This window comes from Xenopus laevis, chromosome 1L, assembly GCF_017654675.1.
Source record: "Xenopus laevis strain J_2021 chromosome 1L, Xenopus_laevis_v10.1, whole genome shotgun sequence".
Lineage (NCBI taxonomy): Eukaryota > Metazoa > Chordata > Amphibia > Anura > Pipidae > Xenopus > Xenopus laevis.
Window position 1 is genome coordinate 145082250 of NC_054371.1, and position 15396 is coordinate 145097645.

A 15396-nucleotide genomic window follows, 5' to 3' on the forward strand; every position below is an offset into this window, starting at 1 on the left:
CTTTAGGCTCCAACACTTGCATTCGTGGGATTTGTAAGTGGAATATAATAGGTATACTTTTACAAGATTCCTCACAGCTTTAAACAATGTTGAAACCACACATCCTATATAGAAGATAAATAGTAGCTGATACCCACCTATGAGGTTTAAGACTTTTTTAGGTTACCATAAATACCAGATCTTAATCCCAAGGCTGCTCTAGGCAGGCAAGCAGACTATGTCAAAGGTGTGCTCTGTCATGCAGGGAAAAATAACTCATTCACAGGTAATAATACAATCAGAAAAACTGAATATTTGGGGCAGCAAATAGTTCCCATTATGGGTTTTAACAACAATGACTTGGTTAACCCTTTAACTGATAGCACGTAGCTACCACTAGGCCCCATTGTCGCAGGACCTGACTTTTTACCTCCTCATCGCACCAGGAACAGGTGTTTTACCTTGGTACCTAATAATATGTGGGAGATAAGGTGCTGTAAAGTGGAAGTTTTGAAGTGATTTTCAGAAATATCGCCAAAATCGCCACATTTAGGGAACGTTTGCGACTTGGTACTTTGGAATAGCAAGACATGCATACTCAATTTGGATTCAAGGGAATGTGTACTTTCCAAAAATATATGGTTTAATGGTGTGAACTAGTGATGAGCGGGTCAGGTATTATAGTAACCCGTCCTTCCCTCCACCTGCGCCTTCCGGGTTCCTTTTATACACCCGCCCCGCCGATGTCACAAAAAGGGACGGGGCGTCTATAAAAACAGGAAGCCAGCAGAATAGAGGTACGCAATCGACCCTAACCCACCCGACCCATGGTTATCGGACCGGCCTGCACATCGCTAGGGTGACCGTACCTTTTACCCTCATAAAATGATATAAATGTGTTGATTTTGCAGTATCTGGTATCATTCTGGGACCCCTATATGCCACATACTTCGGTAAACCTATGCATATCGGGCATAAAACTATTAAGCGGCCCCCAGGTGTTCAAATTTAGGGTGTTTTATCTGGTTGCCTAATGATATGTGGGAAATACGATGCTTGTAGATTGGAAGCTTTGAGGTAATTTTTTCAAAAAATTCACAATTTTTTGAAAAAAAAAATGATAACTTTAAGTTGGTAGTCAACTTGGTAGTTTTGAGTACATAGATATACTGTATTTACCCATTTTGGATTTTCCAGAATCTGATCTTTCCAATAATGTGTAGTTTTCTAGGATAAATCTGTTGAATGGAGTGGAATGTTAGTGAGAAATCTCCATAAAACTATATTTCTAGCATATTTTGAAACAATATATTGTTTTCCGGAGTAAAGACACCCCCCCCCCAGAAAGGGACCCTAAACTGAAAGAGTGCAAAATGTTCAAAAATGGCCTGGCAATAAATGTACCAAATCGGCTGGCAGTAAAAGGGCTGAAGGATAAGGAAAGCTAAAAATACTGAAGTTGGTCAATTGTTAGGCACTCACCCAAGCTGCCACAAGGGAGACAGGGAACAGAAGAAAATTGTGCTGCGTTCCCCAGTAAGGAAGTGTACGTAAGGGAAGTATCAATGGCTTCAGGATATAAGGAAATGATATGTCTGGGACACTGACAACAATATAACTGAAATAACACATAACTTGTTCAGCACTGAATGCTAAACCTTTAGCTGTTAGATGTTTTATTTGGAAACATTCATTAACTGTAATGAATATTTGTTTTTACCATTTTAACTGTTGCCACAGAATTAATGTATGGGAAGGGTGAACGAAATAATACACCGTTTACTAATAATGAAGGCAAAAAAAAAAAAAGAAGAACCTTTTAATATGGGTCCAGATGACCACAAGTAAACCTGCCCAACTATAAGATATCTGATGTAGCCCTCTACAAATCATGGTGCTCACAAGAAATGAGTGGAAACACATACATTTGTACTGATTCTAACATTGCTGCACCACTTCCCATTTACGTCAAGATGGACGGCCGTAAAGTCTGAAAGGACCTTGGATATTGCCACTATCTAAATATCCAAATGTAGTTATGTAATGCTAGCCTATTAAAAGAACATACAGACACCACTAAATTTAAAGGTTTTATTTTTAATACTCCAAATTTGTAAAGTTAAAAGAATACATTTTGCCACCAATATAATTCTACAGGGAGGTTTACATCCCATTTTCCTTATTTCTCTTTAAATCTATTTTGCCTTAGAAGTGACCAGGACCATTATCATATGGAGGGCTTTGATAGGGAAGGCTGATGGTGCAGGTAAAATTCTGTTAAATTCTTGCTATTTGTGTGTAATGGGAAGGCCTGGACTCTCTCACTAAATTGGTGCAGCTGTGTTGGTATGTATTTTGTGGCATTTGTGTGCTGTGAAAAGTGGATTTGAAATGTCATTCCAAAAAAAATATTTTTTGCCTAATAAAAGAAAACAGAATTCTAAGCAACTTTGCAATAAACATTTATTTAAATAAAGTTATTTGTATATGTATTGCTATTGAAAGCAGTGTTTGTCTGTCCCTTTCTATTCTCTGTCCTGGTGCCTCAGACTGTTGATACAATGTAAGACAAGGCAGCTGATAAACAGACCTGTCTTTGCTGAGGAACTAAGACTTTTGTAACATTGTTTAAAAAGAAAAAACACGAGCGTCTTGGTCTCCTTTGCCAGGGTTCTCCATAGTTCTGCAGTCAAGATCCTGACAACACAACTGCAGTATCCTATGTCAAGAAGCAAGGGGGAACCAGGAGCAGTTTACTACTGGAGGAGGTTGAACATCTCTTTCCTAAAATGATTCTTTCCAGTGGGGAAAAGAGCTTGTTAAATAGTAAGGGTCCAGTATTTTTTGTAGTAACCATGGTTACTTCTTGATAAAATTAAAAAAACCGAAGAATAATAAATGACTGCTGCAAACAGCATCTCCAATGCGACTGAAAATGGTACCTATTTAATTTTAGCTGCATATTCAATGGAGATTAAGAAAGACAGTGCCTGGTTTGATGCTTTTAATAAATTTTCTTTCTTAATCAGTGCAGATTAGTTGCTACTATTACTGTAATCCTCTAAAAATGCATAATAATGTCAGCCATCTCTTTCAAATGCAGCAGTTAGTTTGATTTCCTTGTTTGGAGGAGCCGCTGTTGTTGATGGGAAAACGTTCCAAGCAGGTACCTTCTAATGTGTCTGTGCAGATTCCACTAACATCATTTTCCTGGCTACTTCATTCTGTATTGCAGAGACTATTAATGAAATGTCCTTGTCCACATCAATTGTAATAAAACGCTCTGGTACTGATGGAGGCTCCAAAGTGGCAATTTGGGAATCTAATAACATTATAGGCATGAAATGTCCTTTTCTCTCCTGCAGCCTTTGGGAGAGGACTTCCACAGACCCATGCAAATGCACAAACAGTGTCTCGGAGGAAAGATCATCCTTCTTGTGCAGCTTCTCAGGCAGAAGGGAAGTGGCGCCAGTTAGGAGAATGATCCTGTAGGCTCTCTTTAAAGCAGAACATGACAACACCACATGCTGACCAAGAGCCTTCTCTCTAACAACACAAAAAGAAACATCTAACTATTAACTATGTAACTATCTGGAATCTCTGACCACAAACAGGGCATTGTTGTTTTAATGTATACAAGCAACAGTGTGGCTTTATAAAGTCCACACATGCAATTAATATGCAAATTATACTGAAGCATTTTCACTCTACTGTAATATCTTTTCCTTTAAATATCAGAACAATGCAGCACGGACTTTGGCGTTTTTGCATATTACCATCACATCTGCCTTATGTAGACCATTGTCATATTTCACTATGGGAAGTGGTGAAAGCAAGACAGCCACGTTGATCGCAATTTTTTTGGCTTGTTTACAGCAGTGATCAAAGGGCCCCATTTGCCATAACCCTTAAAGGACAAGGACAGTTTAAAAAAAACGGTGACAATCTTTTATTAAAAAAAAAAAGAACGGAGGGGCAATTTGTTAAGCGCTCCAATTAACAAAGTATTGTACCTGGGCTGTGACTCTTTATAAGGGTGCCATGATTTTGTTCCCTAGGAGTTGTATTTCTTAAAGGGTGGTTTAAGATAACTATTAGTATGTTATAGAATGGTTCATTTTAAGCAACTTTTCAAACGCCCTTCATTTTTTATTTTGTATAATTTTTGAATTATTATTTTCCAGCTTTCAAATGGGGTTCAGTAACCCCATAAAAAAAAACAAATGCTCTGCAAGGCTACACATGCTTTATTTATTTTTATTACTCATCTTTCTATCCAGGCCCTCTCCCATTCATAGTCCAGTCTCTTATTCAAATCAGTTCATAGTTGCAAGGGTCATTTGGACCCCCTAGCAACCAGACTGCTGAAATTACAAACCTTAGAGATGCTGAATAAAAAGCTGAATAACAACCACAAATAATAAAAAAATAAAACCAGTTGCAGTTTGTGATAGAACATCACTCTCTACATCATACTAAAATTAAATTTTAATCAGAACAGCCCCTTTAAGTGTGTTTGAGCTGGGTGCATGGATTTTTATAAAAGAGGCACATGGGCCTGAGGGTGTAAAAGTTTTGCAATTTTGCATATGGGGTGGGGTCAATTAGGCACCCGCCAATGTTTTTAAATTTCCTTGTCCTTTAATTAAGCACACACAATAATTTTAAACAACAGCAAAAAAAAAAAAAACATTGGCTGATGCTAATGAATGACGAGACTACATGAAAAGTATTTAGACAATATCCTTTATTTGCTTAATAGAAGTATAGGAGCACAGGCAATGTTTTGGTTTAATCTGACATCCTCTCACACCCTGCACTACATCAGTTTCTTAGGTTGCCACTTACCTGGCACGTATGTGAATTGTCAAAGCTGCAATAGTGTCATTAGTGTGTCTAACGTGTCACATCCTCAAACATGAAACCAGATAGGAGCAATGTCCTCTATTTCCTTAAATTCCCTTGCAGGAAGGGTAGTGTGGGGTAGATGAGGATGATGCAGATTAAATGAGCACAGAGGTAATACTAGAACAGGCACACATCTATACATACAATTGTTCCTAAATGGGTTATATTGCACCGTGAAACTAGAGAACGCTGCACCAAAGTATCTGAATGAAGATGTGAACTGAGCTTTGCATAATTGTGCATGACATTTCTTATACTTTGTAATTCTTGGTTCAGGTTAGGAGGGGGGTTTCTTTATCAATTGATATAGCCGCACCATCTTCTAAGGAACATATCCAAAATACGATCATTTATCACCCAAGACGCTGCCAAAATTCTTATTCACTCTCTCAATATATCGCGTCTAGACTACTGCAACTCTCTTTTAATTGGCCTCCCCCTCCAGTCCATAATGAACACTGCTGCGAGGCTCATACACCTCAGCAACCGCTCCTCCTCTGCCTCACCATTCTGTCAATCCCTGCACTGGCTTCCATTACCTTTCAGAATCAAATTCAAATTAATGACACTGACTTTCAAAGCACTTCACAACTCTGCTCCACCCTACATCTCTGAACTCATCTCTATATACTCACCCACTCGCTTACTACGCTCCTCTACTGACCTGCTACTCAACTCTTCTCTCATTACCTCCTCACATGCTCGCATTCAAGACTTTGGAAGGGCTGCACCCCTCCTCTGGAACGCTCTCCCACGGTCTGTCCGACTTTCTCCCAACCTTTCTGCTTTCAAAAAATCTCTGAAAACGCACTTCTTTCGAGAAGCCTACCCTCACTCTGCTTAACTACCAAACGCAACACCACATACAATACCACATTTCTCACCCACTTAATTCGATCTTGCCCACTCCCACACCTTGTGTATTACTCCCTTCCGTTTAGACTATATGCCTATGCATAGGGCCTTCCTCACCTCTTTGTACCTGTATTGATTGTGATGTTTGTTACTCCATATATTCTATATATGTAATTCATGTGATGTAGTTGTATAATCACATTTACTTTACAGTGCTATGCAATATGTTGGCGCTATATAAATACATGTTAATAATAATAATAATAATACTATCAATTGGGATTATTAACTGGTTTCCCACCAGGGTACAAGTGAGCTTAAGGGCTCTTACACATGAGCGTTTTTACCTGCGCTCCCCTGCGTTCCGTTTTTCGGCGTTCAGCCGCAGGGGAGCGCAGGAATAGACGCATTTAATTATTTCAAATGGGGCTGTTCTCACACAGGCGCATGTAGGCGCCAAACGCAGGAAAAATGCAGTATGTTGCGTCTCAACCTGCGTTCGGCGCCTACATGCGCCTGTGTGAGTACAGCCCCATTTGAAATAATTAAATGCGTCTATTCCTGCGCTCCCCTGCAGCTGAACGCCGAAAAACGGAACGCAGGGGAGCGCAGGTAAAAACGCTCATGTGTAAGAGCCCTTATAGCCTCATCCTTAATTTGTCTATGCAATTTGTTTAAATGGGATGTGTACTATGGACTTTATAATGCTAATATGATTGTACTTTTACGACTATGAATTTTGCAGTACAAGTATGGGATTCAATATCTGGTCACCCATTATCCCTATGAAATGCTGTCTTCTATAGACTCCATTATATCAAAATAACCCAATTTTTTAAAAATTATTTTCTTTTTCTCTGTAATAATAAAACAGTACCTTATACTTGATCCAAACTAAGATTAGAATTATGGAAAGCAAAACCAGCCTGTTGGGTTTATTTAATATTTACATGATTTTCTAGTAGACTTAAGGTATGAAGATCTAAATTACAGAAAGATCCCAACCCCAGGTCCCAAGCACTCTGGATAATAGGTCTCATACCTGTACTTGGGTTGTCTGTATGTACTCACTCCCTTTAACCTCTACAGGGCCCTATGATTAAAAAAAATGAATATATATATATATATATATATATATATATATATATATATATATATATATATATATATATATATATATATATAAAATCGAATAATGATGTCTGTACTCAGGTCTTAAAAGTTATTTATTAAAAATTATCTGACATTTCAGCTAGTACTAGCCTAAACATCAGTTCTTTTAAATATATAACTTTTTCACTTCGGGATAAAGGATCTTTCTGTAATTTGGATCACCATATTCTACAAAAAAATAATTTAAACATTCATTAAACCCAACAGGATTATTTTACTTCCAATAAGGGTGACTTATATCTTAGCTGAGATCCTATACACGATACTGTTTTATAATTACAGAGAAAAAGGAAATCATTTTTAAAATGTTTACTTATTGATTAAAATGGAGACTATGGGAGGTGGTCTCTCCATAATTCAGAGATTTCTGGATAACAGGCTTCCTGATAATGGATCCCATGTACTTAAGGAAGGGAGTATTATTACATTCCCCCTAAGCCCCCAAGTGTTGCACTTCTTTTGTATGACCAAAGAAATGCCATGTATAGCACATTTTAGAAGTACCAATACCGATTGTCGATTTGTCAATCAATTGATTTCACAATCATTGTCTCATCTATCAGTCTGGCTAAGAAATAGTGTTGATCGAGGACTGCTTTTGGATGTAGATGTGCTGTGTGGCCAGTGCTTTATTTACTGTATGTGATCTGATTGCAGGAATGAATGCTAACTGATCAGATTAGCCCGCAATGGATGGCTACTTGTTGGTGACCTAGCCAAAAAAAAGGATCTTTTTATAAATGACCAGGGAAACAACGGATACTGTGTGTGCACAGTCAGGGCCACCACCATCAGTAATCCTAATCAAGTATTTCTCTTGTTCTTTCCTATATTTATGGATAAAATAAGTAATCATCTCATTCCATACAATGATTGACAATCTTCCCACAATTCCAGCTTACCTCATTATTATTTCATGCAGCTCACAAAGCCATGGCTGTCTGTCCTGCAAAAACAAGTTGCATAGGTAATTTTTTTTATGGGCATTTCTGGTTATAGAACTAGACTAGTCCTTACACAAACTAAGATGGAGAGAATGATGGAAATTGTGGTTCCTCAGTAGCCGAATTAGCACTTGCAGCCTCTCTCAAGCCTGAAACCTGCTGCCGTTGATGATACTTAAAGTGACGTGGCTAGAGCAATATTATCTCTCCCTTGTAACTGCTGATTAGGTGAGGTTATCTGCCTGTTGCTCTGTTTTCACCCATACACTTCTACTGGTACCTATACACTTCTACTGGTATCCATACACTTCTACTGGTATCCATACACTTCTACTGGTACCCATACACTTATACTGGTACCTATATACTTCTACTGGTACCCATATACTTCTACTGGTACCTATACACTTCTACTGGTTTCCATTCATTTCTACTTGTATCCATACACTTCTACTGGTACCCATACACTTCTACTGTTACCTATACACTTCTACTGGTACCTATACACTTCTACTTGTATCCATACACTTCTACTGGTACCCATACACTTCTACTGTTACCTATACACTTCTACTGGTACCTATACACTTCTTCTGGTACCCATACACTTCTACTTGTATCCATACACTTCTACTGGTACCCATACACTTCTACTGTTACCTATACACTTTTACTGGTACCCATACACTTCTACTGGTACCCATACACTTCTACTGGTACCCACACACTTCTACTGGTACCCATATCCTTCTACTGGTACCCATACCCTTCTACTGGTACCTATACACTTCTACTGGTACCTATACACTTCTACCAGTACCCATACACTTATACTGGTACCCATACACTTATACTGGTACCCATACACTTCTACCGGTACCCATACACTTATGCTGGTACCCATACACTTCTACCGGTACCCATACACTTATGCTGGTACCCATACACTTATAATGGTACCCATACACTTCTACTGGTACCTATATAGAGAAAGATGATGGATAGCACCGTCCACTGTATGAGATGTAGAAACAATTTGGTGGTGTGCAGGGTCATTAAAGGTATAGATGAAATAGGAGAGAAAGAGTATGTCCCATTAGTTGCACCTACCCACAAACTAAATCTGAAATTCCCCAACTGATGAAATAAAACATAACTTTTACTTCTTAATAATTAATATAATAGAGATAAACCGAAAATATTTATTAAAATAATATTGAAAGAATGATTAGGAGGAAAAAGCTGTAATGACACGAGGTAGTCAGCTTATAGACAGCCAATACACCTATATTGCTGGGTTGATCGTAGCAGTTAAATTGGTCACTGCTAAATCAATGGTGCGGCCAGTTGGGGGCAGAAACTAGTGTATTAAAGGATAGTAGTGTACTTCAGTGCTTAAATACTTGTTAGAGCATATACCGACATCTTTATATAGACTGTAGATGTCTTGTAGTAATCACTTGACCGGGTATTAAACAATAGCGTGTTTTCCAGTCAGCGATAAATGATTTGCTAAATGCTCCGCTCACTCCAAGTGCCCATAGGCACTCGCGACATCTATGGAGTGAGGACGTTCGGCAGAGACTGTTCACGGTTAGCGGTGAGTAGTATGTTAGTTCGGTCTCCTATATTGAGATCACACCGCTAACTCTGAACACATGCGGAGACTCTAGATACTAGTGGAGAATGGATGCCGCCACAGGAGAGATCAGCAGCACAGAACGACTGACTGCTCCCGCATCTCCCTTATCTAACCAGTCGTACGGCACCCAAGAGCAGCAGCGCAGACACCTGCTTACTCACTCGCCACCATTCTCCTTCATTCCTCCAGCATCAATGCAGTAATGATTAGGTTGCTGTATGCTGTACACTACTAAACCTTGAAACGTCGGCCCATCCGCCCTTTCCCCAGACCCAGAGTACCGTTATCCTACCTAAGAATTTAAAAAACAATAGCACCTGACGCGCGCTTCGCTCACTAAAGCACGAGCTTTGTCAAACATGCTACTGGTACCTATACACTTATACTGGTACCCATACACTTCTACTGGTACCCATACACTTCTACTGGGACCCATACACTTCTACTGGTACCCGTACACTTCTACTGGTACCCATACACTTCTACTGGGACCCATACACTTCTACTGGTACCCATATACTTCTAATGGTACCTATACACTTCTACTGGGACCCATACACTTCTACTGGGACCCATACACTTCTACTGGTACCCGTACACTTCTACTGGGACCCATACACTTCTACTGGTACCCGTACACTTCTACTGGTATCCATACACTTCTACTGGAAGAGGTGAGGACCATGTACTTGTATTTTCACAGACCACATGAAAATATTTTTCTATTCAGAACATGCTCTATTTATCTCCATGTTTCCAGTAAGTGGAGCAGGTTAATGGGATTTGACTTAAAATACCACTATATATAAAATGAAACTATAGAGGGAGTGGCCGGTTTCCTTACGTTCACTTAAAATTTCCTTAGGTGCTCATTAAAAGCTCTCAATCTTTTCACATCAAGAAAATGCTATTAAAGTGTAATTTAGATTTCAATTAAGGCAGAATATGATGCTTTTCCCATTAATCACATATGTTACAGGAGAGGCCCAATCATATTTTATCATGATGAATACAAAAAAAGAATTATCATAGGCACAGTATTCTAAGGAGAATTGGCCTAAGCCCAGGTTCCTGACAAAACATCACTTCTGGGCAATTTTTCTTCAGAGAGCGCTCTTGTCAGACATGATAAGGATGACTGATAAGTTTCCGAGTGCACTGTACCACTAGCTTTGGGATCCCTGCGGGAAATGTCACTATCACTCAGCATTTATCAGTGCCCTGCTATCACCTCAGCTAACGGTTTAGGCAAGACGTTGCCCAGTGATGACAAGCAAGGATGCTGCTTTCTGATAGAAAAGAGTACAGGACAATGATTTCACTTGCCACCAGCTCAGTAAGAAAAAAAAATCCCAAATTAAAGGCACAAGCATAGTTCAGAACAGTTCACATAGTGTCACTGCTTTTACATTTCACTGCACATAATAAAAAAAGATACAAAACTAAGTGATGACAATGCCAATACTGCACACTTGGGGGCAGATTTATCAAAGGTTAAGGTGAATTTTCAAATGAAAAAAATTCAAATTTCGAGCTATTTTTGTGTACCTTGACTAGGGAATAGTCCAAATTTGATTCGAATATGAAAATTCGAATATTGAAATTTATCATGTACTGTCTCTTTGAAATTTCAACTTCGACCATTGGCCATCGAACACCTGCCGAATTGCTGTTTTAGCCGATGGGGAACCTAATAGAGCCTATTTGGAGTCAATTGGTGGACTTAGAAAAATTTACGTTTTTTTGGGGGGAAAAACTTTGATTCGAATTTGATCAAATGCGATATAATCTTGATTCGTATTCGAATTCGGCTGAATATGGAACTATTTGATCAAAAACGGACCTATTAAGCCAAAAAAAAAAAACTTTGACTTAATTTCGGTTGGTCTTTTTGAATTCAAATTTCAAAGTTTTTCAAATTCGAAATTCGACCCTTGATAAATATGTCCCTTGTAGTCGTAGTAAGCGAAACCATGGCATCTATCTGTCCTTCTCACAAGGGGCAGATTTAATGGACCAAATACACACATGTGTAAAGCAACACAGAGATGCATTTAAGTCACTTACTAGGAACATGGGGCAGCAGTGGACATTACAGCCTGAGAATACACCTAGGGGCAGAATTTTTTAAGGTTTTTTTTTTTCCAAAAAATAGAATTTTTTGAGATTTATTATACCCCGACACTGGAAATAGCTTGAATCTGAAAATACACCATATAAAACCTGTCGAGGTCATGTATAAGTCAATAACCTTTAATAGCCTGCATGATGTTTGAGTCTATTCCAGAGAATAGACTCAAACATGAATAAATTCAAATAATTCAAGTTTTGTCCCATGGAAAACTCGATTAATTTGAGTTTTCGGGTTTCACAACTCGAACTTACAGAATCGAGTTTTTTCCATTCCAGTTTTTTCTTAAATAAAAACCTTCGAGGTATAAAAAAACTTTAATGTTCATTCTTTGATAAATAACCCCCCTAATGTGATATTAGTTGACACCAGTTAACTGCACTTTTTAACATCTATTCATTGCATGAAAGCAACTACTTTGTTAATGTACAGTTCACCAACATATAAAGGAGAAATAACAGAACCATCCCTCTGTAACATGTGCAGGAGTGCAGTTTTCCCAATTTACAGGCTACACTTTGCATAAATCAGTGTAAATCTGCTATCAACACTACTTGTGAATTATATGCCATTACTATCAATAACATAACAGATTTGAATTCTACAGAAGTGACAATCTAATAATAAAATACACCATACCCTTTAGTTTAAGATAAGTATATAAGCAACCCATTGGCCTTTTTTCAACAAATCAATGCAGGAAAAAAGCAGAGAGAGAGGTAAAAAGTCGGCAGATGCATCTATGCAACACTATGCAAACCAATGATTGGTAGCTGATGTAGTAACATGCATAAAAAGTGGCCTGATTCAGAAACAAATAGCTACCAATAAACAGTTAACTTTTAATGACCAATGAACTAGATAAACAACATTAAACTGTTGTGTATTGTATTGTATTTCTTGGCCAAGCAAAAGGAAGCAATTATTTGACCTCAGCTACTTTCGTTTTGGTGAAAATAGAAGCCTTTTCCTGAAACCCCCGGGGTTTTCTGGAAACAGAATCCTTGTTGTACCTCTTAGGTTACTCTGCTGCATCATTCAGCTGTTGTTATTCATAAATACTGTTCACTCAGTAAACAGGATTATAAAATAGGTTGGGGACTAAGGATGGTGTCCTACTTTCTGTGTTATCTTCCGTGACATATTTGTACTTTTCGTGATATTATATTCCTTAAGCTATCAAAACTAGCTGCATGCCTGACTGGCAGGGCCTGCTTCTGATTATTCTGCCTGTGCCAATGGATCCAATTTGACCCACAGGAGGTTAAACACTAAACAGGCAAAGACAGGTTTGGAAACATCTGCTCTATTATTGATATTTTTCCAGGTTGCCATACATGGTCTGACCAGCAAGGTCTGACAGACTCACCACATGCCAAATAGATGAATACTTCACAATTTGGGCAACCACAGAGATAGGCTAATTGTTCAGTTCCTTTGGTGTAACTGCTCAAAGTAGTGTAATCTGAGAGGAACTGAGGAGGAGCTACCATACCTATAGTGTTACCTACCCACCCAATACCTGCATTTTCTGTGGCTACTCACAGGCAGGCTACCCCCTGCAGTGATTATACCTGGTCAGTGAGTGGAGTCCCTCGAGACATTTTCTCCTTGTTTTCTATGGGATGATAATCATCTGCATCATAGAATTTCCATTCCAGCTACAAGGAAAACATATTTTTGATAAAAATTATCTAAGGATTTTAATATTTTAAGGTGAATATATTTCATATAAAAACCCATGCATGTAATAGACCCAAGACATAGCAAATGCTCAAGAATTCCAGGTTATTATCTACAGGTATATTTTACACTGTATGAAAAATAACACCTCAAATACAGGTATGGGATCCATTATCCAGGAACCTGTTATCCAGAAAGCTCCCAATTATGGAAAGGCCATTTTCCATAGACTCCATTTTATCCAAATAATCCAAATTTCCTTTTCTCTGTAATTATAAAACAGTGCCTTGTACTTGATCCAAATTAAATATAATCAATCCTTACTGGAAGCAAAACCAGCCTATTGGGTGTATTTAATGCTTACATGATTTTCTAGTAGACTTAAGGTATAAAGATCAAAATTAAGTAAACATCTGTTGTCCGGAAAACCCCAGGTCCCAAGCAGTAACAGGTTCTATGCCTGTAGAAATTATTTGGAGTTTCATTGCCTGTATAAAAGCAATTGTCCTGCGGCCTTATGTCTTTAAAATGTCATGGACGTCTCAATATACTTATGTTTTACAGTATGAACCCTGATTGTTCCCTACTGAACCTCCAGTAATTCTGCATCTTTATTAATGTTCTTTACTTACCTGTTTTGCAAGTTGGGATCCTACAACAGTTCTAAACAAAGACAAGAGTAAAATGACTGTACAGTGTACTTTTGCATAACAAGCATTTCAATTACAGAATGCTGTTTATTATTGGTTAAGGCTTGGCAAAAACTTAATCCATGATGGTGGGAACTTTAGTTGGAGATAAGATCAGGACTGAAATTACTACCTATGCTGTCCTAAAGCAGATCAGTGTCAGCATTAACATAACATGCTGTATGTATGTGTGTTTAAGGTCCAAATTATATTAAAATGATGTACAAAAAGGTCTGTGGAGTGCTTGGATAGACTGGGGCCATTAAAATCCCATGGGATTATAAAAAAATAATCCCAACAAGGCTATTAGTCCCCTGCATCAGTGGTGGAGCTACCAGGGGGTGCAATTGGACCAGGGCCCATTGGCAGATTGCGCACCGATATAGCCAGTAAGAAGATCACTTCTGGAGGGGGTGCCCCGGCTGCACAGCACGCACCCGGCGCCAGCTAGTTACGTTACTGCCCTGCATTAATACTTTCAACCAATAAAAAAATATAGTATTTTTTTAACCAACCAATTTGACTGTTATGGAAATTGTGCGGGTATAATCTTCAATGACAAAATGCTTTATATGCAAACCTGTATAAACCTTTATATACTGTGGCTGGTGTGTTTCTTAAAATGTATCCAATCTGGGTGAACAGTTTGCATTTCCCTTCACAGCAAAATTCAAAGTATGTCATAGAATTTAGAACACTTTGAACACTTTGCCTTCCTCTTTCTAGTTTTCGAACGGGGTTGCTGACCTCAGAATCCAAAAAACGCTTTTGCCTTGTGAGTCTACAGTTTGTTAATGGCAGATTTTGTTGCATATCTTTCTGCTCAGGCCCACTCCTATTCATCCCCCAGTCTCTCATTCATGCCGCTGGCTGGTTGCTAGGCTAAACTGGACCCTAGCAACCAGACAGCTGCTGACATTCCATAGGGGCGAGTTGCCAAATAAAAAGCTACAGAATTCAAAATCCACAGATATGTAGGACCAAAATCAAATTGGCTGGCGTCTGAATCATTCAAAGTTGAACTGCCTCTTTAATTTCGAGACGCATATGATCTAATCTCCAAAATCTCTGCTTTCTCTTTCCCTAGGCATGAATGTACACTCTCTCTCTCTCTGCCAGTCTGTAAAGTCTCTCAAACCTCGTTGTTACACCTGCTGCTGCTCATAAGAACAAACCTGTCCCCTGATCCCCCTCCCCTGTTCTTGTGATCGCCGTAGTTATCGAGGTAAATCAACAACAGCAATGTGTCCACATGTGTAAGACTTTAATACCTACTTCCCGGATCCGCTCACTCCCATTATCACGACTATCATGCTGGCAGCACAAGCAGCGGGAGCATTACACATTACACAACAAGGAAGTGACACTCCTCCCTTTACATCGTTTTGACAG

General features: G+C 38.7%; 1 protein-coding gene across 1 annotated transcript; it reads right to left on the reverse strand.

The window, feature by feature from the left end:
* Positions 1-2970: 2970 nt before the first annotated feature.
* Positions 2971-15396, reverse strand: idnk.L (idnK, gluconokinase homolog (E. coli) L homeolog). The gene is made up of 5 exons (XM_018258922.2): positions 15280-15396; positions 13948-13978; positions 13207-13293; positions 7818-7861; positions 2971-3525 (listed from the first exon to the last, which is right to left on the reverse strand). The coding sequence occupies exons 1-5, from the start codon at positions 15348-15350 to the stop codon at positions 3153-3155; spliced, it is 606 nt and encodes a 201-aa protein (XP_018114411.1). The 5' UTR covers positions 15351-15396; the 3' UTR covers positions 2971-3152.

Excerpts from the sequence above, each read along its gene's own strand:
- idnk.L (XM_018258922.2), bottom strand. The coding sequence starts at position 15,350 with ATGTGTAATGCTCCCGCTGCTTGTGCTGCCAGCATGATAGTCGTGATA. Across the intron at positions 13,979-15,279 it reads GGAGTGAGCGGATCCGGGAA|AACTGTTGTAGGATCCCAAC; the intron begins GTAGGTATTAAA and ends GTCTTTGTTTAG. Across the intron at positions 13,294-13,947 it reads GATCCCAACTTGCAAAACAG|CTGGAATGGAAATTCTATGA; the intron begins GTAAGTAAAGAA and ends TTTTCCTTGTAG.